At 33.5% G+C, this 23,570-nt stretch overlaps 1 protein-coding gene and 2 non-coding genes across 3 annotated transcripts in view; all 3 read left to right on the top strand.

Moving 5' to 3' along the window:
- LOC130899630 (uncharacterized) overlaps positions 1-23,570 on the top strand; it is a 33,247-nt gene that overhangs the window by 165 nt on the left and 9,512 nt on the right. Inside the window, exons 2-8 of the mRNA XM_057809700.1 lie at positions 14,216-14,353; positions 14,841-15,087; positions 15,297-15,519; positions 15,579-15,765; positions 15,833-16,027; positions 16,144-16,327; positions 23,049-23,142. Of these exons, the coding sequence (XP_057665683.1) occupies positions 14,229-14,353; positions 14,841-15,087; positions 15,297-15,519; positions 15,579-15,765; positions 15,833-16,027; positions 16,144-16,327; positions 23,049-23,142 (1,255 nt within the window). The 5' untranslated portion in view covers positions 14,216-14,228. The remainder of the gene's footprint in view (positions 1-14,215; positions 14,354-14,840; positions 15,088-15,296; positions 15,520-15,578; positions 15,766-15,832; positions 16,028-16,143; positions 16,328-23,048; positions 23,143-23,570) is intronic.
- On the top strand, positions 12,849-12,920 carry Trnag-ucc (transfer RNA glycine (anticodon UCC)). Its single transcript has one exon. It is a non-coding gene; the product is annotated as a tRNA-Gly (tRNA).
- Positions 14,072-14,143, top strand: Trnag-ucc (transfer RNA glycine (anticodon UCC)). The gene has a single exon. It is a non-coding gene; the product is annotated as a tRNA-Gly (tRNA).

The raw sequence follows: 23,570 nt of genomic DNA, 5'->3' as shown, positions 1-23,570 counted from the left end.
AATACGTTAAATATCTGCTTATGGTTAACTAAATGTTTTTCCTTGTTTTTATTGTTTATTTAAAGGTACTTACCAGAAATTTGTTGTACATAGTTTGTTCTCAACACATAAAAAACGTTACGTACAATATTTATCCAAGAAATGACTCTATTTGTGTCTTCTTCTTCATGTTATGTCTCCATCGACCTCCTAATAACAAATCAATCAGCAAAATGCATTTTCTGTTCCGAAAAACTATGCTCAAGAGTTTTAGAGGTGTCAAGATATGCTTTTATATCTGGGGTGTCTTAAGACACTCAAGTTTCATCCCCCGAGACTGTTCTATAAAGAAAATCATCACCGTCTTCATTGTGGCGTGTCAAAAACTGTTATTTTTGTTTTTGGATACCCAACGTGAGTAAATTTTTCTAAATTAGCGATCGTAAGAAGAAGAAGCGTCGGTACTAATTGTAGATTACGTGATTTCCTTCATCAGTAACCAAAGATGAGCCTCGACATCGTTTAATGAAAGACGGTGATCAGTAAATGTCTGAACCATCTTCTGATAATTGAATCTCTCATAGTATTTCGTCCCACTAAAACTTTCGTAGATAAAATGGTGTGTTTGAAGGTTTGAGAGGTCATATTGACACGAACAAACTCCCTCAATAAAACTATAATCCATCCACACCTGACTGATCGATACCTGACCCGGAAAATTCCAAGTAAACTTCTTAATATCCAAATAGCATACATTTAAATTGATCCTAAATTGATCCCCGACGTACCTTGTTTAGGAAGAGTTAAACCAGTTACCTGTTTATTGTTCCATGCTTATACGAACCCAGGCGAGGCGTTTGGAATCGAGGAGAAAATTTGACGTTTCCAGAGACATAATTTTTGAATAAAATTGTGTAAATGAGTGTTAAATTTGTGATTTAACCGTATAATACCCCTAATCGTGTTCGATAAGATTTAAAATTTTACTATTTCAAAGTTAAATATTTAAAGTTTTCGCTAGGAGGAAGCAGAAACGTTTTTGATTGATTGATTTTGGTATTGAGCTTTTGAGATATTTGAGGTTAAAAATTTGGGTAAGATGTAAGGTGTGGAAATAAATTAAATTGAATAAATTTCAATTCAATGTTGTTTCAAGCTAGATTTTACCTGTCATTTAGTTACTTGTTGATTGTTTTGTATCATGACTTTGATATTTTGATATTTTACAGCTTATCTACCCTTAAAAACAACCCCTCATACAAAGATTATTTGAAAAATCTGACCCTGAACTTTACCGGTATTTTTTTTTTCAAATTCGAGTTACTCAACTTATTTTCGTTATAACTCGCTTAATTTTCATGCTAGACGATTCTATAAAAGTTAATTTTAAAGGTCTTAAAAAGTACTTTAAAAATGTTTATTACAAATTTTTATGAAAAATTGATGGTTTTTCCGTTATTCGAGCTCAAACTTCTGCATAAATTTACGAAAAATAAAAAATTGGCTTTCAGTAATTTTATTTTGAACTGGCTAATTCTTTGTTTTTTTATAAGCTTCAATTTCGTTAGGATCATTGTTTTTTTCAGAAATGCGTAATTTTCGAATTTTTCGTGAAAAAATGTTGAAAAACCCATACAAGAAACCCCAGAGTTGACAAAGGGGCCAAACCTGACATCGCCATTAGAAAATTTGACATTTTTAATGGCAATTCAGAACGTGTTGTCTTACAAGTGATAATTTTCTTTGATTTTCGAAGTGGATTAAACCAAAAACATTGTGCCCATCAATTCGCTTCGTTTTTTGGTGAAAAATCACCATCGCCATCGTGTTTCGCTGGATTTTCGAATTCAATCCTGGTCGCAGAAGACATTGTCCACCACGACAATGCGAGATGTTACACATCAATTCAAATAACAACGTTTTTGAACATTGTTTGTCATCCAATGATTCTTCTTATTATAATAAATTACGAGGTCAAAGTTTTTTTTACACCCGAAGAAGCGATTGTTTTGGAGGTTATATTTTGGAGGGTTTTCATCAAGAAAAAATTATAATTATGAGACGATCCAGTAGTATAAACAATTCCACCAAAAGTTACGACGATCTGAATTAGAAAAAACAAGTGGCATTCACATATTTTCTTTCATAAAAAGACTATGCTGAACTTTCTAAAAACGCCAATGAAATTTTACGACGTCGATATTTTTGAAATTCCCGCCACCTCGCAACGTCATTTCGTGGCAGAAATATCCGCCATTTTGATCGTTCATTGAATTAGTAGTGAATAAAAGTTTGCAAGTTTAAAATATTTCTCGTGGTTTAGTTTTTTGAGTTTAAATTATAAGGAATACTTTCAAAAATGTAAGTAGTTTTTAAATAATCCAATGCAATCATCGTAGATATAAAATTTTTGTATCCTGGAAAGAATTATCGACCTCCAATGGAACAGGACGGAGAAAGTGACTGAATTTTTGTGGTATTAAATTGTTTTTCATTTATAGTTTCGTTAAAGGTGCCATCTATATGTGTAACGAAACTTTTTTCACACTTCTAACAAGAAACTAAAAATATTTTTGCAAGGTTATCCGTCTACTATTAAAAAAAGTCTTTCTCAAATACCTGGTAACCGTCAAATTTCATAATTCCATCAAGGCGAACTATTGTTACAAAAAAACGTTAAGACAAACAAATTTTCGACTTTATTAAAATAAAAATAGTTAATGGCAGCGTTTTTGAAGACAATGAACCGATTGTGAAAAACGCGATTCATATTATTGTTTATATTATATTTCAACAACTAAATAATATAATTTATGCTAATAAAGCTTGTATAGAGATGGGATAAAGCTTGTATAGAGATGGGAATCATTACTTGAATAAAAAGTATCAGATTTACTCAGTCATATTTGATAATGGATAAAATAGTGGAAAATCTGCCCAAAACGTCGGGATTCGAAATGGGAAATGCGATATTCCACATCATCCGCTATGCTGACGATGTTGTCCATACTGCAGATAATCTACAGCATTCAATACCAAAGCGAAATAACTAAACATACTCATCAACACCGAAAAGATCAAATTCCTAGTTGGAAATCGTCTCAAAAGTGAGAAAACAAACAATGAAATCAGCTCGAATGTCGGGATATTTGAAAGATAAAGTTTGGAACAGCAAATACCTAAATACCTACGGACTGTAAGACTTATGGTTACAGCAGAAACCAGATCAGGACACTACAGACGCAAAAATGAAGGAAGAAAACTAGAAGCAGACGCTGGACTTTTTCTTCCTGGGAAGACTTGCTGGTAATGAACCTAATATGGTCATAACCCCTTCTGTTATATGGTTCCTAGGAGTTATCTGCTAGTTTTTTGGAACATAACGGAAGAAAAATGGAGATGGATAGATCAGACACCAGAAGCGAACATAACCAGACAAGCGTTTGATTATAATTCAACAGGTAGAAGGAAAAGATGCAGACCTGTACGGGAAGAACACAGATAACGACCTCGTCGTTTTACCAGAGCTGTTGAAACACTGGTATGACTTCTGGTTACTCTAATAACATCTTTCATACAATTAGACATAGATTTAAACAAGTTAGATATCGTTTCTTGTGGAATGTAACGCCTTTCTTCTTCTACTGCATTAATAAGCTCTGGGATCGAATTTGGGGTACGAAGTTTAGTTCTAATTCTTCTTTTTACCTCATCCCATAAATCAGATTTAGGACAGGACTGTATAATGACCATTCCATAATCCGAAAAAGCACAGGGATCTGGCTTCTACACAAATTGCACCAAAGATCATGCAGGAACCATCTCCATAAGCACTCCACTCTTCAGTCGCTACCATGGAGGCATATTAAGGTCTGATCTGCGAACAAAACAGATTGTTTCAACGTCCAATTTAGATGATCTTGTGTGCCGATGAATTGGAGTAAGTTTTGGACCAATACTGGATGTTTTATGGGTCAGGTTATTTTCCTGCAGTCTTCCTCATGAAGCTGGCACATTATTCGAAGCGCAGCGCGGGTCATATCTAATTGTCCAGCTTACTAAGTCCATTTTGGATTGAAGCAATAGTTTTTTGTGGTGTGGTATGCATTAAACTATTCATTTCTATTGATTAACAACGATTAAAATGCTAATTATTTTCTTTACAAGCTGTTATTGATAAATCTCGACCACAAAAATATTGAGCAACATTATTTATTTTTAATTTTTTGTGTAATTAAGAAAATTATACAAATTACTAGATGTAATATTGATTTTTAGATATTGATTGGCGTGTACGTGTATAGAAATTTTCATTTATAAATGAGTTATATTTTGTAGGCGCTAATTTAATGCTCCAATGAGTTTAAAATTGTTCAACAAGGACAAATTCGAGTTTGTTCTATTTATAGTTTCTCTATTTGAGGCTTTTATCAGTCTCTTCTACTTGTGTTTGAAACTAAATAGTTTCTATAAACAAACATCAATTCGTATGGTCAAATTTACGGCAATCCTTTTTAAAAATACATTATATAAGTAAATATTCTTTTCGACCGCAATTTCCTCGATAAAACAATAATCCCAAGTCACTTTTCTTAACGTCCTATTAGCATGAAATTAACTTTTCTTTTTCCAGAAAAATAAAACGAAAAGCGCTCAGTTCACGCCTGGTACCCTGTTTAAACCAAACTCCTTTACAAGCAGGTACATTTTACTCGTCTATTCACGTTTTATAATTTAATATTCGGATGAAATATGATATATGATATAAAACAATTTTATTCCACAAAAATTTAGTGACCTTTCCTCATCCTCTTCCATTGGAGGTCGATAATTCTTTCCAGGATACAAAAATTTTATATCTACAATGATTGCATCGATTGGATCCACATTTTTTCTCCTTGGATATTCTTCTTTTTATGTGCCTCCAGCTGGATTCGATAATTTGGGTGTAGGCCTCCGTTTCAAGGTCAATAAAGTGCTCTTGATGGTTGACTGTAAAGTGCTGCAAGCCTTCAATTTGTAGCGCCAAATATCCTTTCCAGCGAATGATAGTTCCGACTTTGACATGCTTCTTTATCAGCTCCATCAATGTTTCGACACTTCTAGAGTTATCAGGACATATTTCTAATCGGTAGCCGTCGCCGCCACGTTCGATCATTCCTAATATCCAATGACCCTCAACCATGCGTCCTTGGCCTCCTCAACTTCACGGGCATAGTTGAAGACGTCGCTCATTGATTCTGACGAAACTGTTGTTTCCAAGATTGAGGCCTCTTTTATCGTCTGTTGGTGATGATTATTCTTTAGAGGACTTCTGCCGCTGAACCTTTATGATCGAACGATCTGCTCTGAATTTTTCCGAAACATCTGAAGTGGTACCATCATCATACCATTTAGCAAACTGATTGTGCTTGCTGCACCATCTATTGACTGGCTCAAGATTATTATTAATGGCCCAAATTTTTGCTTGAGCTTCTGTTGGTACAATAGTTGCTATTTTAAAAAGGTTCTATCTTTTTGGGAGGGTTTGTGTTTGGGATGATGTTATTTGTGAATAATATTGGATTATTCAATAACTACCCACATTTCTTTTAATTTTAACTCAAAAAACTAAACCACAATAAATGTTTTAAACTTGCAATGTTCTATTTACCATTTACGTACAAAATGGCGGATATTTCCGCACGAAATGACAGCCATTTTCGATCTAGCGGGAATTTCAAAAATATAACCTGTAAAATGAGTTTTTCAGCCTTAATATTCAGTTATAGCAAGTGGGTTTTTTATAATCCGCAATTGATCTTGGAAGAACTATAGATCTATTCGTATATGAAAAAATTGTGTTTACATAATAACCATACATGAAATAAATGGCTTGGAAAAATTTAACATTGAATACTTAATGACGCGCAAACAACTCCCTATCTATTTTCAACAAATTGCGGTTTGTCAATCCTTTATTAATTTAATATCACAAGGACGAAACAATTTGAAAATTATCTGCTGTTTAACCAAATTTCCGGTATGATCGTGGGATTTTTAAAAAAATAATTTGTCAAATTGGAGGAAAGGTCGTTTTATAACAATCAAAGTTTTGACTTACCCCCGTATATTTTGTTGTAACAACGTAACACGGAAAGAAAATCAAAGTGAGGACAAGGATTTTATTTAATTATTTAATTAGTCAGATATGTTTATTAATTAAAAATGCTTATAGTTTAGTTACAATATTTTCATATTTAATAAGCAATAAATACGCTTTCGGGTTGGGGATTTTTTAGTCGAAGTTGGTAGCTATGAATCGAGCGTTTCCGGTTGACTGTCACTATCACAAAAGTATTTCCTTTTCACACATTCTAAGATCTACTTTAAACGTTTTTGATTGTAATATAGAAAATATTCAGTCTTCATTCATTTGTCGTGTTGATAAATCTTGTTTTGTTGTTTGTTTATATGTGAGTGAATCCGCTATCCCGCGAATTAATTGTGATTTGAATTGGGCCCAAACAACGACCTTTGGGTTGTGCAAGGATCGTTCATGGTTTCGTCTCGGATTCTCGACTGCCCAGTACCGACAATTCTGCTTATTAGCATGACCATTCAGGTGAAAATTTGCTTCGTCGCTGAACAGCTCCGTTTTCAAAATTCAGTCGATTAGCATAGTCAGTATCCTTCAATTCTTGAACCAATTGAATTTTATAGGCTTCTAAATGCAAATATTCCTTTAAAATCAAATGTAAGGACGATTTTTTGATGTTTAACGCTTCCGGATGGACTTCGACGAACCGACGCCTCAACTTCTTCAATTGTTTCTTCATCACGAACTGAGTTTTGAATTTCAACTGTCGCACCTGTATTCTCGAACATCCCGATCCATTTCCTGATGCTATAGTCACTTGGCGTGGCGTGGCGTGTACGATATTCCGCTCGATACAAACGTTGAGTAGTCACTATTGAATCACCGTTACGATGATACGCTCGTACGCAAAATGCGCGATGCTTCCCCGAGTACTGTTCCATCGTGACTAAAACTCCACAAAATGGCGGACGCCACTAACTCCTCCCCGCTCCGTTTCGAATGTGGCGCGAAAACAAATACCCGATACTCGTTTTGGACACCTTGTAGTATAAAACAAAGCTTTTTTAATCAATTATATATTTTCCATTTTGCTGAATGACCTTTTGTCATCTTTCTTTCTTCTTCTCGTCCATAAAACTTCGGTTTCTTATCAGCAAAAAACTGTACTAAATGCGATTGAAGGTCATCGTTATTTGCGAAAGTTTGACCATTCAACGAATTCTGCAAACTTCGAGATAAATGGTAATCAGACGGTGCCAGATCGGAGCTATATGGGGGATGTGGCAACACTTCCCAGCTAAGCTCCAATAGTTTCCAAAGATGTGTGAGACCTTGAATTATCATCAAGTCTTTCAGATTTGACAGTTCTGGTCGATTTTTTTCCGATTGCTTCATCCAGATTGTTGTTTGCGTCATGTTAGAAGTAGATCCACATTTTTGTAGAAAAATTACGAATTTTAGAAAACATACTGTAAAAGCGGTTACAGCAGATGCTCAAGGATGCTTAAGGATTTCGAAAAGCGAAGAATATACAGGATGGTCTATCTGGAATAACAAAGTTCACTATTTTTCCGGGAAAAGGAAAGATTTGACAACAGTGTAAATATAATACTCACTCTGTATATATAACTTACGACCAATAAATGCAGTCCAACTTTTACCAGGAATTCTTGCGGTGATAATAGGAGACAATTATACAAAAAAAAAACAAATCAAATTGACTTGTTACATATTAATGACTGCATTTATGCAAGTACGCGTAACGATTTTCCTGAAAGTTCTGGAAGTTGCGTTTCAACAATATTTAACTACAATTTCTTATTGCACTCACGCACATCTAAAAAAATGACGTGATTGAACTGAGTTATGTCAATAATTCATTTCTTATGTTGACAATTTTCTTTTTATCAAAGTAATTCACTTCTGATTGTTTAGAAAATAATTTCCGTTTTCCTGTAACAGAGAAAGTTTATTCGGGAAACGAATGTATAATTTTTTCGTTGAAAATTTGTGGTTGTCGATTTATATGAAAAATACTATTTGTAATAAAGAATTTAATTAATCTGACGTGATGTATTTGATAAGAATTTCAATATGTTTACGCATGAGAAGGTTTCGTTTTAAATTCACTGGTAAATTCCTCCAAAAATGTCACAGGTTATGTTAGGTTAGATTGGTAAAATAGGTTATTCCAAGTCACGTGATTTTGACGTTTCGGCCATTTTGGAGCAACGTTGAACGGTCAATTCCGAATAGTTTGTTTGTCAGGAGTGTTCTAAAATCAGGGAAACCAATCGCAGAAGACGAATCATTCTCCACCACGACAATGCGAGCTGTCACAAATTAATTCAAACATTTCAAACTTTTTTCAACAGTCAAAACATCGAATTGATTGGTACTCCGCCGTATAAGCCTTGTTTGATACCTGATGATTCCAGCAGATCAAAAATAAATTACGAGGTCAACGTTTTTTTTACACCTGAAGAAGCGATTGTATTGGAGGATAGATTTTGGAGGGTTTTCATGAAAAAAATTTTTGGAAGTTTTTGTTTTCAATTCCTCCTCTCAATTTCTCTAAGCGGTAAACAGAACGCACGCTCCAGACGCTCATAAACGTCAAAGATAGTTCAACTTGTTGAGAAACTGTGATAACGCACACAATAATCGCGCTTGTACGCGTTCTTGTCGTCGAATTTAACCAATTTCTACTTTTTACGCGCTGATCGTCGTTTAAAGTCAAAAACATAACCTCAATTTTCTAGTGTAGCTTGCAGTAGTTATAGATATCCTGAAAAATGACTTTTTTAGACGACGTCATCTGAAAGTTGTTCGTTCTGTATTCATTTACAAACCGAAAGTTGCGTTTTGAGTGTTCCATGTAGTGAAAGTGACAGTTCCGTACTGCAAAACACTTTCGGGACACTTTGGAGTAGACAACTTTAACTTCCTTAAATGTGACAGTTGATAGTTTCGTTCTGTATTAATTTACATACCGAAAGTTGCGTTTTGAGTGTTCCATGTAGTGAAAGTGACAGTTCCGTACTGCAAAACACTTTCGGGACTCTCTGGAGTAAACAAGTTTAACTTCCTTAAATGTGACAGTTGACAGTTTCGTACTGTATTAATTTACATACCGAAAGTTGTGTTTTGAGTGTTCCATGTAGGGAAAGTGACAGTTCCGTACTGCAAAACACTTTCGGGACACTTTGGAGTAGACAACTTTAACTTCCTTAAATGTGACAGTTGATAGTTTCGTTCTGTATTAATTTACATACCGAAAGTTGCGTTTTGAGTGTTCCATGTAGTGAAAGTGACAGTTCCGTACTGCAAAACACTTTCGGGACTCTCTGGAGTAAACAAGTTTAACTTCCTTAAATGTGACAGTTGACAGTTTCGTACTATATTAATTTACATACCGAAAGTTGTGTTTTGAGTGTTCCATGTAGTGAAAGTGACAGTTCCGTACTGCAAAACACTTTCGGGACACTTTGGAGTAGACAACTTTAACTTCCTTAAATGTGACAGTTGATAGTTTCGTTCTGTATTAATTTACATACCGAAAGTTGCGTTTTGAGTGTTCCATGTAGTGAAAGTGACAGTTCCGTACTGCAAAACACTTTCGGGACGCTCTGGAGTAAACAAGTTTAACTTCCTTAAATGTGACAGTTGACAGTTTCGTTCTGTATTAATTTACATACCGAAAGTTGCGTTTTGAGTGTTCCATGTATAGAAAATGACAGTTCCGTACTACAAAGCACTTTTGGAACGCTCTTGAGTAGATAACTTTAACTTTCTTAAATGCCACTTCAATGTTGACAGTTGACAGTTTCACTTCCATTATTTTGCATAACCTTAAATTTTTATTCTTCTGAAATCCTGATGTTTGTAATTGTCTATTATTTTTTTATTTCCTCAGTGTAATTGAAAAAGTTTTGAATCTTATGCGTCGTCTAAAAAATGTTGTGTACGCCGCGGCTGAACGAAGTAGCACTTTCAGTCCTTGGCGTACAAATAACAATTCTGAGTGAAAGTGAAACTAAAATTTGAAATAACTGTAGATATTTCTATTCAAATTGAGGGGTCTCAGACTCCAACGCCGTGTTAAATGAGGCTTTATCATATATTTATATGTATTTCTGTGCGCATTTTATACAGTAAAGTAAGTTGAAATTTCTTTAAATACATGCACTTTTAAGGTTATGTTTACTAGCCTAGCAGCGTCGTATAATAAAACAAAATGTCTATGTCATAATGAGTGATTACGAAAATAGTTGAGTCCGCCTCTGAATTTACATTCAATTTAGGTATCACAATAATTAATGGAAATAACATGTTGATCTTGTTCTAGTAAACCACATTGTATGTCTTAGCTAAACAATCAAATACGCAATACATTTTGCTTTCATTTTTAAACTCACTACAAACGCTTTTTCACGTACATAAGTCAGTCTAAATTATCACCTATACTAGTCATTTCTCTATAGAATATTAAGCATCGCTTTAAATGAAAATATCCTCAAGCAAGTTATTTGGTTATAATTTGATAATCAAGGTTATCAATTCTTGCCTTTCCCAATCTAAACTGTAATTTTACTTCTGTATTGAAATATTTCTGTGTCGAAACTATCATTTTATACCGACCTGTAGAAAAAAAAATATACTTGGTATTATTTATTGAAATATCCTATTAAGAAAAATGTTTTAATTCAATGTTGCTTTGCGGAAACTGTAATAAGCAGTCTTTCTTCACCCACTGGTTCATTCATTTATCTTTTTGGTTCCATCCAAGGTTACTAGAATAATAGAAGGTTTGTGACAATAAAAGGATGCGCAGTAGACAAGTGACGTTTCTTCACAGCTGTGAGAACGACAACAAGTCTAAATAAATACGTTAATTAGGGATATATTCGTTTGTATAGCCAGATTAGCAAGAGGTAACACACATCCTCATGACTAATAATATTAGTGAGGTTCTGTTTGACATAAAAATATAAGCAAAACAAAAATGTAAACATAATGACGTAGTTGGTGTACTATCAGCTGATCGTTTGTTTACAAAAACATGCGCAAGTCACAAACCTTCTATTATTCTAGTAACCTTGGTTACATCCGTGTAATAAATATCACGATTTGAACGAAATCAGTGATTTTTCTATTGATCACTTTGATCTAACAGATTTTGTTTCCCAGTGTATAAAAAATAGACAAAATACTGTAACATTTCGTCTTTTTCAAACAAATAGGGTTGAAAATTATTATTTATCTTAATTATCGTGATTTAAACAACTAGTACGATATGATTTTGTCAATAACCCAAAAAACACGAAGAAATTCTTGATATTCATTTCCTAATTCATATTAACATAAAAATTATTTTACGAAATCGTTTATATAATGAGGTTACTTTTACTTTTTAAGATAATCATTTTTCACCAGAATAATTTATCATATATATAAAAAGAAAGTCACCGAAATGGACGTATGCATATCAAGATGTCACATTATTTTGTATGGCACGCAAATTAAACGTTTTATTTAATTTCACCTGTTTTTATTTAAACAGCTCGTGTATAAAAGTGTAGATTTATACCATCAATCTAGTAGAAAGCTTGAGAACAATCAGGTAAAATATTGTTATGTGTAACATTTCCTAAAATAGCGTGAATTTTTTATTTGAAACATTAAATTTTATGGGAAATAATAAATACACCATGAAATATACTATTATTCATATTATAATTTTAACGACGTTGCCAAATTTTGAAAGTAATATAACGAAAGAATAATTGTGAAACAGTGAGGTTATGTTAATATTTAAACCTTAAATTAGTACTAGCGAATTTATGAAAAACTAATAAAAAAACTACCTATTCAATATCATTAAGATGCTTAATTTGTTTATCTTCTCCTATTTGACAATATACCAAACTATAAAAATCCTACGATATGGAATTACGCTAATTTATTATTTGACGTGCAATTATTAGTATTTTACACGATGAAACCTTATGGAACTACATTATCGCTTGAATATTACATATAAACATATATAAAATATACATATATGCACAATAATTGATTGAATATATTAAATTTGGTTCACATCGTATATTGTTTACGCTCAATCCAAACATAGAAAGCTTATACGTATATACATCATATTTAAAGTTCGATGTCTCCATATTTGTGTCCTGGTATACCAGTTACTTCTACAGCAAGGTGGATATTTGTTTTTAACTTTAACCTACACTAAGAACAACAATTTTTTCAATAAAATATCTATTCTGGATCGGAAAATATGATATAAGTAATTATTTATTTTCTCCACCCAATTCTGTAATAGTAGTTTCAGTTAGTTGCCTATAGATGGCGATAGTAGTATTATGAAAATAATAAGATTTTAAATGTTTAAGAATAGTTTAGAACGTTATGTATGTTGTTGTTCTAAATAAAATCTTTATTAATTGAAATTGTATAATTTATGACCAACCCTGTGCGACTATGCTGAATTTTTACCAATGTAAATAATTGCAGGAGACAACGATTTTAGTCACGAATTCTCCTTGGATAATTATAGGTTAAAATTTTATGTAGGAATTTAAACACACCCTGACGAATACAATAAAGTTCATTTTGGTATAGAAAGAAACGTGACATTAAACTTTCTAATTGTTTTTAACACTGAATTATTTATGATTATATGTATGTACATATTCGTGAATATAGATGTTATAGTTAAATCATTAATAATGTTTACTTTAATACGGTAAATTCTAACTAGTTTGTATGTGCGATGGTGGTGTAATGGTCAGCATAGTTGCCTTCCAAGCAGTTGATCCGGGTTCGATTCCCGGCCATCGCATTCAAATTTTTTTTTCGTTGTAAAATGTGATAAAATCAAATAGTGAAAATTTCATTAGAAATCGTCACACCCACAATAAAATTGTCATTTTATTACTACTTAATGAAAATAGAAAGTATTATATTTTGTTTTTGTTATTTTTTTTTAGATTTGTTCACTTTTTAAATAATATCGTTGAAAACATATCTTTGAAAATGTCAAAGTTTTATGAAAAGTTATAGGCCAAATTATCCATGATATGGAAATAAAGTTTTTGAAATAAAAAAATCCGTAAAAAACATGAAATTTTGAGGTTAGGCCACCACTAATTAACTCTCCAAATTGGTTTGATCGCCTTCTACTTCCTAATTCTAATCACCTAATTTTCTCAACAGTCTCCTACAGTGTATCAAATTTAGTATATTTAAGTTAAGGGCCCTATAATTCCTGATGGATGCCACAAATATAAAAAATAAAACTGATGTGGCACTGCATCTTAACCATGAGCTTATTAACTGTAACCAGCAGTTGGAAGAAATAATGTTAGTATGACTTAATAAACACAAACGATTAATTAGTTCAATAACACACACCTAGTTAAATGTACGACGAGAAAATGATTACTCTGTTATAATTAAAGGACAATTTAATAGGAACGTTGATTTTACACAATAAAACTGTGTTAATTACTTATCGTCATAATAATAAATCGAGGATTTCATACGAATACTATATAGGGTGTCGATTTAAAGACGTACCCCAAAAATGTATAATGTCACGTCACACGCCACTGGAAGGAACAATTTGTAGGTTAGACAGAAACAAATTCAAAGAAAACAAGAATTTTTAGAAGTAGTCCATATATTATGTAAAAAATAAGAAATCTATGAATATTAGAAGAATAATTTATTCTTCTTCTAATTCATAATATTCTTCTTCTTTTTTTATGGTAAATAAGTCCTCTGGTCTGCCGGATAGAGGTCACTACAAATGATATTGTTAAATTTTTCTTCTCTTTCAACAATCATTTGATAAATTTTGACTTCATTAGTATGATAGTTTGTTAGAATTAATAATTTTCAAACGTTTTCAAATAAAAGGGGAAAAATAATTTGAAATAATAAAAATAAATTATATTTATATTTTTATATATATAATCGTATTTAACAAGTGCGATGGTGGTGTAATGGTCAGCATAGTTGCCTTCCAAGCAGTTGATCCGGGTTCGATTCCCGGCCATCGCATCTTTTTTTTATTTACATATAGAATTTTTTTTCTAATTCTAGTTTAAATTAAAATAAAATTTATATTTTCAGAAAAATTACAACTATGCTGTTGAAATCCCTGTTAGTTCTGTCTCTATTTTTCGATCTACAAGATGCATTGGACGTCGTGAATCAATGGAGCTTTCTCGATTTCGATTTACCATTTCATTTTGATTATAGAGATGTCAAGTAAGCTTAAATTTCTACAAATTCCTATAATATATATTCATAATTACTTCTTTGAATGAAAGATCTTGATTATTCATTCAAACAGAAAACAATTCATTAAAATAGATATACGAGGGTTGTCTGACAAGTTTTCGATTTAACAAAGAGTACAAGTCGCCCTCGAAAGAAGTGGAGGGACAATCTAGAGCCAGGATGATGAGAGATATTGAAGAAGAAACAGGCGATAGTCCTACTTTGGAAGAAAAAAGAAGAAGATAAACTTTTCCTATTAATTATCTTACCATTCCAACCCTTTCGTATGCTATCACATTTTCGACTCGTCTGCAATTGAAAATAAGGTTAGGAAACAGAAAAAAACCCACAAGGAGCCGGATCTGCTGAATACGGTGGATGTTGAACATACATCTTCAGGTTGAGGTCAGACAACCCTTTTGAAATCAATCTCAATGTTAAAACATTAAAGTTGCGCCGTTCTCATAATTTTCAGACCAGAAAATACCCTCTTCACAGGGTTAGAAGTAACTGATAAACGTATCTTCCTCGCCATGCCTCGATTGCGAGCCGGAGTACCCGCTACTTTAGCCACAATCAGTAGAAACAACCCCAAAGGCTCTAGTCCAATTCTGAAAGCGTACCCCGATTGGTCGTTTCACGGCCCTGTCAGGGGAGACGTTAACTGCTCAAACCTCATCTCTGTATATAGGATGAGGTTAGATTCGTGTAATAATTTGTGGGTAAGTTTGTTTGAAGACAATTATTCATTAAATACTCCATTCCATTCCATTCCATTCCATTCCATTCCATTCCATTCCATTCCATTCCATTCCATTCCATTCCATTCCATTCCATTCCATTCCATTCCATTCCATTCCATTGTAGAAGTATGTCTAGTCATATGATGGTGGATTTATGGCTAGTATTATATTAAATCTGGAATTTTCAGGTTTTAGATTCGGGTGTAATGGATTCTCTGGACGAATTCACTAGAGTATGTCAACCAAAGTTGGTGGTATTTGATTTATTTTCGGATCGGATACTTCGCATTATATACCTTCCGAATGGCGTTTTGAGATCCTCTTCTCTTTTAACGAATCTCGTTATAGATGAATCTATTCAAGGTCAATGCGATTCTTCTTTCGTTTATATGACAGATACTGCTGCCCCAGGTAGGTGATTTCTTCTTCAATTTCGAACTATCAACACCAAGAAATTGATTCATGTCCAGGTCTGGTAGTTTACGACGGGTTACGAGACACAGCGTGGCGATTTACTCACCCTACGATGTTTCCCGATCCCAATTTTTCTGATTACAATATCAACGGTGAAAGTTTCACGTTAATGGACGGGGTGGTAGGGATAACACATTCACCGAAACTGGCAACGGTGTATTATCAACCATTAGCCACGGACAGGTGAATATAGTTCAACTACACAAACAGTCTACATATTGTTGTTGTTTTTTTTTTCATTTCTTTTCAGAATATTTAGTGTTGCAACTTCAGCTTTAATAAAAGGTCCTCCTGGAGAGTTCGAAAGATTGCCAGTATCGTTCGTGGGAAAGAAATCTTCTCAAGGATTGGGTTTAACTGTTAACCTTCTCGACGACACAATTTATTTCAGTCCTTTAACAGAAACTTCCGTAGCCTCCTGGAGCCCCATTACAAATGTCCAAAAGTAAGTAAAGAAATTGCAGATATCGTTTTAGGGCTGGGGTTGGTAACCTTTGGGACTCAAACGACTCTATATCTATTTAAAATTTTCGAATTTGAAAATATTGTTTCGTTTGGCAGGTTATTAGCTTACGATCCGGAGCAACTACAGTTCTGTTCCGAATTGAGGTGGAAGAATGACGGCTATGTTTGGTTACTAAGCACAAAATTCCAAAAATTTTTCCTGAAAACTGTCTCTTCACACGATATCAACCTTCGTATCATCAGAATACCATACAGAAATAATCAATTACAACGTGGAGCTGTCCATAATTTATTTTTTTAATGATGCCATTTTTTAAAAAATTGGTAAAAGTATTTTTTACTTCGTAAATTTGATATATTTTCCATTATGCTCAACAATCTTCTTTGCAAACACATGGTACCAGATTAGGGCTGTGTGGGGATGTGGCATCACTTCCCAATCAAGGTCCAATAGTTTCCCAAGATGTGTGAGGCCTTGAACTATCATGGTGGAACACTAAACCTCTTCAATTTGATAATTCTAGTAGTTTTTCTTCGATTGCTTCATCCAGTTTCATTAATTATTGAAGGTAATCATCAGAATTGATCATTTGGTACTTTGGAAGCACTATTTTGACTCTGAAACCAATAACCTTGGTTTTTTGACGTTCATTCTTTGTTTTATTGAGGTTTTTGCTACAAAGTTTGGTTATTGAGTGGTTACCAAGACTCCTAAAAACATTTTGGTTCCCTTTTTTTGCAAACAGATTCTATAAATGAGAACTTTCTTTCTTTGTTTACTATAATAAATAAACTTGTTAATACTTGTTTCCTAGAATAAAAAATACTTTTATCTCATAGATTTATTAGTTTTTTTATCAATTTTTCATCAATTCTGTTACTATTTTCAGTAAAATTAACCGTGTATCATGTTTAGATCAGACCTTATTTTTGATTAGTTGTTATCGTACTGTATATGCTTTTTTTAATATATACAAACATGTTTGTCTACACTAAAGTGAATTGTCTCTCTCAGTAGCGTGTAAAAGTATTAAAAAAAGTACCAGTACTGTCATAAACAACTCTAAGAACCATGCTTAACGTACCTGGTGACAGTATCATTTCAGATTTCGATTTGTAAACTGTTTTCGTCGATGAAAACGTTCACTGCGTGCCTCGTTCAAACTAACAAAAGTTTAACATGAATTGAACAGATTATGAAATGTTATATATAAACACAAACGACGTCGCTCGCGTTCAAGTTCGCACCAAGTTCGCTCTAGGCGAATTTTTATGTTTGTCGCTCGCGCTCAAGCTACTAACTAATGAAAACAGGTATTCAAGTGTTATGACCCGTACATTCGCAGAAGAAATAACGAAATTTAACCATTTTCTGGTGTACTTGTACTAATACTAGTTTGAAGTATTCACCAAACAACATAACTTGGCTGCAAGCAAGTGACAAATGACAAAGGAACGTCAAAAACGTCAATAGTACGACATCTGTCAAATTTTGACGCTTGTCATTTGAAGGTTAGGGCTCATAGATAATCGTATTAGTAGCGCTATCTATATGCCAACCTACGATAATTTTTTTGCACACAAATTTGATTGCGTAGATTGTTCAGATGTCGTACATGTTCCGGATTAGATTAGACGTTTGCTGGAACGAATATTCGCGAGCACGTGTTCGTCCGAATTCGCATTCTTAGTAAACGTAGTCTAAGTTCGTGATTGTACGATAACGACTAATTTATTCTCTATATATTTTTTAACAATAAAAAATTTTATATATTTGTTAATTGTGGACTTTATCTTTTGTTGAAAACATAAAAAATATGAATTATCTTTGTGTTTTTTTTCCACTCAACCTTAAATACCTTGCATAATATCTATATTTGTGATAATATTTATAAATGGATAATAAATGAACCTACAATCGTCTTCATGGTCACGGACGCTTTGAATAACTTAACATACAAGTGGAAAAATACATTTTTTCTACTTTGGGATTTTCTGTAGGGACTGGAGTGTTTTATCACGCGATACATGATCATTTTAATGAGGAAAAGCCTTTTGTTCTGATTCCATGACTACTTCAAAACCGTTTGCCTTCTTCGTTGCACTTAAACGTCTTGGCATTGACGATTTCTTCCACTACAAAGTCCTCTTCATCTTCCTGCTTGGTTCTCAACCTTCTCAAGCTTTCTGGAGTGCAGCAATCGACGGCTGGGTGCTCCTGGTGGAGATAATCGTATAAACAACTTCGTAAACCTTCTAGATACTTTTTCTGACATATAAAAGATGATTTGTTTGAACATATTTACCTCTCGAATGCCAAAAATATTGAAATGTACAATACGAGGTGGAAAGGAAGGTCAAAATTGAGGCAATGTCACGGTGCTACAGGATGTGCTCCAAGTAAAGGGACATAATACTATGAAGGTACGATGTTGAGGAGGGCAAAACCCTCACAGTGCTATAATGGGGATAGTCCGATCGGTTTCGTTCCTGTTGACACATCCTGTTATCTTCAGGAGTTCCTGCAATTGAAACTTTGAGGTTAGGAAACCAACCAAACAATATTTCTCAACATATATTGATTTGACATCTTCAGATTGAGATCGGAAAGTTTTGAGACAACCCTCGTAGATAAATGACTAAAAAATCTATTTGAAATTATGTCATATCGGATTTATCGGGTTTTGAATAGAGAGAAATTTGAAATTCCCTCGATTATAAATGGGTTTTCCACATTAGTGTCATTTTCTATGAGTATCGCTAGTTTCTTATCATTTATTCAACTAAGAAAAGTGAACTTGTCCGATAAAATGAGTTCAATAATGAAAAAAACCATTAAAAAGTTCGATAACATCGTATTACATACTCCAAGTAGGTCAAAGTGTTTATATAACATCAACCAAAGAAGTAAGAACAGAAGGAAGGATCGCTGAAATCAAACGTAGTGGATTTATGAACCTGAGTCGGCTAAAATATTTGCACACAGATTAAAAGTGAAGATTTGATAATAAAAAATGCCAAATGTAACCGAGAGCTATTTCGAATTGTGCAAATTAAACGTTTATTGTCGTGCCTTAATCAAGACTAAAGTCAAATTGGAAAACTTAGACAGAACTAATTGAAAAATGCTTTTATGAATGTCCTTATGACCTTAATTAGAAGTATTATTGTTTATACTTATGGTTTTCGTGTTTGTTTGTCTTCTGGAAGGTTTCCTGAACTCCATTTTCCTTGATAACGCCTCTTCATTGAGGAAATATCCCGGTTGTACACACTCACAACATCCAAATTTGCCGCAAAGAAATCCTGGAACCGATGATGATATTCATACTGAACACACTGTTTCAGACAGTGTAATTGTGAGTGTTGGTGTAAACAGTGTGTTCAGTATAAATCACTTGGTGTCATATTACTTACACTTCGATTAAGTTCCGGAGTAGAATTCTAACTTTCTGAACGTTTTAAGGCTTTCCCACCGGAAGTTAGTCAAGGATTTAACCAAAGACACTGAAAAGTGCGTTTGGACTTTGATCCAAATCATTGGTATAGCAAATGGCATATGTCTGGGCTCATATTTAGCTTGAGTAAAGCTTCTTCTTGATGAAAAATCCGGAGTCTTCACCATCGAAAACAACCACCGATGATGGTGAACGTTCTGGTCATCCAATTGATGTGGTTACTCAAAACTTCATCAAAAAATTTCACGAATTGAAATTTCTTGAGATGGCGGAGACCCTAAAGGTATCACAAGGCAATTATGCATGAACATTTGACGATGACAAAGCTTTTTCCAAAGTGGGTGCTGAGTTCACTCACAGTCGATCAAAAACAATAACGTGTTGATGATTCAGAGCAGATTTTTGCATCGAAATATGACAAGGGATGAAACATGGATCCATCACTTAACTCCGGAATCAAAACGTTCATCTTTTGAGTGGATTGCAGCCGGTGAATCGCGTTCGAAGCGTCACGGTCAACTGGGAAGGTTAGGGCTTCAGTTATTTGCGATACGCATGGAATATTATTAAATGACTATCCACAAAAGTAAAAGATAAGAGTCGTTGGATCGTTTGAATGCAAAAATCAAGGAAAAACGGCCTTATATGTCACGAAAAACCTACGTCACTAGCAACCATGGTTAAATTGAACGAATCGCTTCCTCATCCACTGTATAGTCCAGATCTGGTCCCCAGTGACTACTGGCTATTCGCTGAACTCAAAAAATAAGCTTATCGGTAAGAAAGTCAACTCAAATGAAGAAGCAATTGATGAAACTGAAGTTTATTTTGAGGCAAAAGACAAAGCACGACATCGAGAAGTTTGTACTGGTTTTGGATGAGATTACATTGAAAATAAATAAGATTTTTGAGAAAAAAATTGTGTTTTTCTTAGTTAGTCGCACGATTTATTGTTTTGAGAAAAAATTTTTAGTTAGTCGCACGATTTATTGAGTGATGTGTATATTTAAATTCCCTCCAATTTTTCTACTAATATTTTATTTTCAATGCCGTTAAAAACCCATTTACTGCTCGTTAATTTAGCAAATAAACGTTTCTAATCTAAATTTACGTTAAAAATATAATTGTTTTTGTCAATATTCACATATTGTTTCCAAGAAACGTGCGGCAAATTATTTAAAGACCGAGAAAACTTAATCCCTGCTTTCGTACGTTTTGTTTGCAAAAGTTTTGTGTTTACTATAAATGAATATTCGTAGCGAGATCTTCGATATTCAGACAACGGTTATTTTCTACTTCGAAGAAATTTTCATTGTGTGTAAATTGTTGTTTCGGAAACATAGTGGGGGTTCTATCCTAATACATATAAAAATCTATATCGGTGCTTTTTTTTTAAATTGGCGTCGTTAATGATCTAATTTGTGCTTGGCAAATGAAAACATGGACAGTAAGTGCATTTTTGATAATTTGGTGATTTGTTTTTAGTATTTCTTTTTCTGCATTTTGCATCTAATAAAATATTTCGTTTGGTTTCGGAAGAAGCGTATCTCAACTGTTTTATTTAATGTTTGTTGTAGTTATTTCATTTTGTTTTTCCGATTTTCCGATCAAGTGTTTAGTAGTTATTTATACAGTTTGTCCTGCATAAGAATTCGCACCGATCGGAGCTCAAAATATGACGTTTAGGACAAGTTCCTTTCAAACCAAACGCCTCAAAGTTGACAAAAATTAATTTATTCGCAACCCTTTCAATGTTATTCGAAAAGTTACAAAAAAGTGAAAAGTTTATTCCAAATTTATCAAATTAATACGAGGTCTGGCTATTAAATAACGAGACTTTCCATACGTTTTTTCCATTGATCGAAGCAGTGCTGGAAGTCTTCGTTGGTGAGTACCTTCAGGAGCTCTGCTATGTTTTACCGCTTCCATCGATTCAAATTCAGTCCCTTTCCAAGCAGATCTTTTTCTAACCTTTCAAGGAAACTGAGCAGACCCGTTGAAGCAAGAGTTTTTGATCAGGAGTCAGGTTTTTTGGCGCCAACTTCGCACAGATTTTTTTCATGTATAATTCCTCGTGTAAAATTTTTCTAACCGTGTCTGTATCGGCGTTTACAGCCTCGGCAATCATCCGACGATCTGCACGCACCATTTGGTTCACTTTGGTCACCGTTTCCCATCTTTCCATCCCTGTTTGGGCCCTTAATATTAATATTACATTCTCGACAGAGGATAAAGATTTCCCTTGACTAACTAAAGTTCCGTGGCATTTTAGAGCATCGCTTTGACCATGGACTGGTTTTTTCAGAAGTGTCCATTGTGGCCAAGCCGGAACTCGAACCGGCGATGTAGTATAGGCCTTTAAACTTGATTTTACCATAAAATTCTATCATTTATCTCGTGAACGACAAGTGCTAGAAAAAAAAACGAATGAAGAATTTGTAGAAAATCCAATTTTCTACAAAAAAGGTCTGTAGTACAAAGTGGCTAAAATCAATATTTTCGAAGATATTTAATGATAAAGTTTTTGTAATTTCAAATTTTTATCGAAAACCACGTCAAACTATATAACCTGAAATAAAAAACTTTGCCAAAATTTTTTTGAAACAAAATTTCACGATGGGACAGAAAAAAAAATAGTTAAAAAAAGCACCCTAATACATATATTTCAATAAAAACAATTTAATAATGTTGTAGAACATTTATAATTTATATTTATATTTTCTCTTCGCCAAAAATTGGACTTAAACAGTATTTCATGATAATTTTTTCTTTAATTGCTTTTCTTTGTAACGCAATCCCACAAATCTCCTAAGAAATCAACTGGAGGAGAGTAAACAGACTATTTTAACGCCCCCCAAAGAAACTAATCAGATTTATTCAGATCCAATGAGCGGGGAGGCTAATCTTGAGTACAATCCACTTTTTTGAATCTTGGTGGCTCAAATAACATGAGGTGGTGCTCCATCATGGTTAAAACAATATTCCAATCTCAATCGTGATGGTAAATCATCTAATTTAGTTCCGTCAGTAAGCAGGTTTGGTAAAATGAGAGATCCAATCAAATAATCATCGTTAACATTAATCCAAACATTCATCTTATATAAAAAAACGTCCTAAATATATCCGAAACCAATTAGCATGGATACCAAGATGCTGTCGATAACTAACGATGAAAAATACCTAACCTAACCTAACCTAACCTCACCTAATCTAACCTAACCTAATTTAATCAAGATACTGAAGACAACCAACGATGACGAATACTCCAAAGTTGCAATTTGGAAACCAAAGTATTTTTTCTATCGTCAATGTCATTTCGATTTTCATTAAAACAATAATCAAGGAATATAATTAGTTATACATAAATAAAATCTGTCAATGTTATAATTTGATTCTTCGATATTATTCAATGAACCTTTCAATTCTATTATATTAACAATTATGTTTGCAGTGGGGGGTAAATCACAATCGATGACAATATAATCTGTTTAATCATTAACTATTATTGTTTAGTTGTTCATTGTTATTGTTTTTGTGTAGTGATTTGGGTCAAGCGTTATGCAGGGACATACGAATATCGCGTACAATTTGGATTTGATAACATCGGAAGTTATTTATTATAGCAGATCATTAGGCGGTAATAGATAATAATAGAAATAGAAATTTGTTTATTCGACACTTTTTTCTTGACATATAGTCAACGATAGTTCATTTGCGCGTAATTTTTCCGCATTGCAACATATACTGGATTATCATTTTCAGCTTCCCAATCCTTATCATACACTTTTCTACTCAATATATGCCAAAATTTCGAAGCTGTTGCTAATTTTCAGCTTCACAACCTTCATCATACACTTTAATACTCAATATATGCCAAAACTTCGAAGCTGTTGCTCATTTTCAGCTTCCCAACCCCTATAATACAGTTTTCTACTAAATATATCACAAAACTTCGAAGCAGTTGCTAATTTTCAGCTTCCCAACCTTTATCATACACTTTAATACTCAATATATGCCAAAATTTCGAAGCTGTTGCTAATTTTCAGCTTCCCAACCTTCATCATA

Source organism: Diorhabda carinulata, chromosome 11, assembly GCF_026250575.1.
Source record: "Diorhabda carinulata isolate Delta chromosome 11, icDioCari1.1, whole genome shotgun sequence".
NCBI classification, from domain to species: Eukaryota; Metazoa; Arthropoda; class Insecta; order Coleoptera; family Chrysomelidae; genus Diorhabda; species Diorhabda carinulata.
This window is presented reverse-complemented; position numbering and strand designations above follow the sequence as displayed.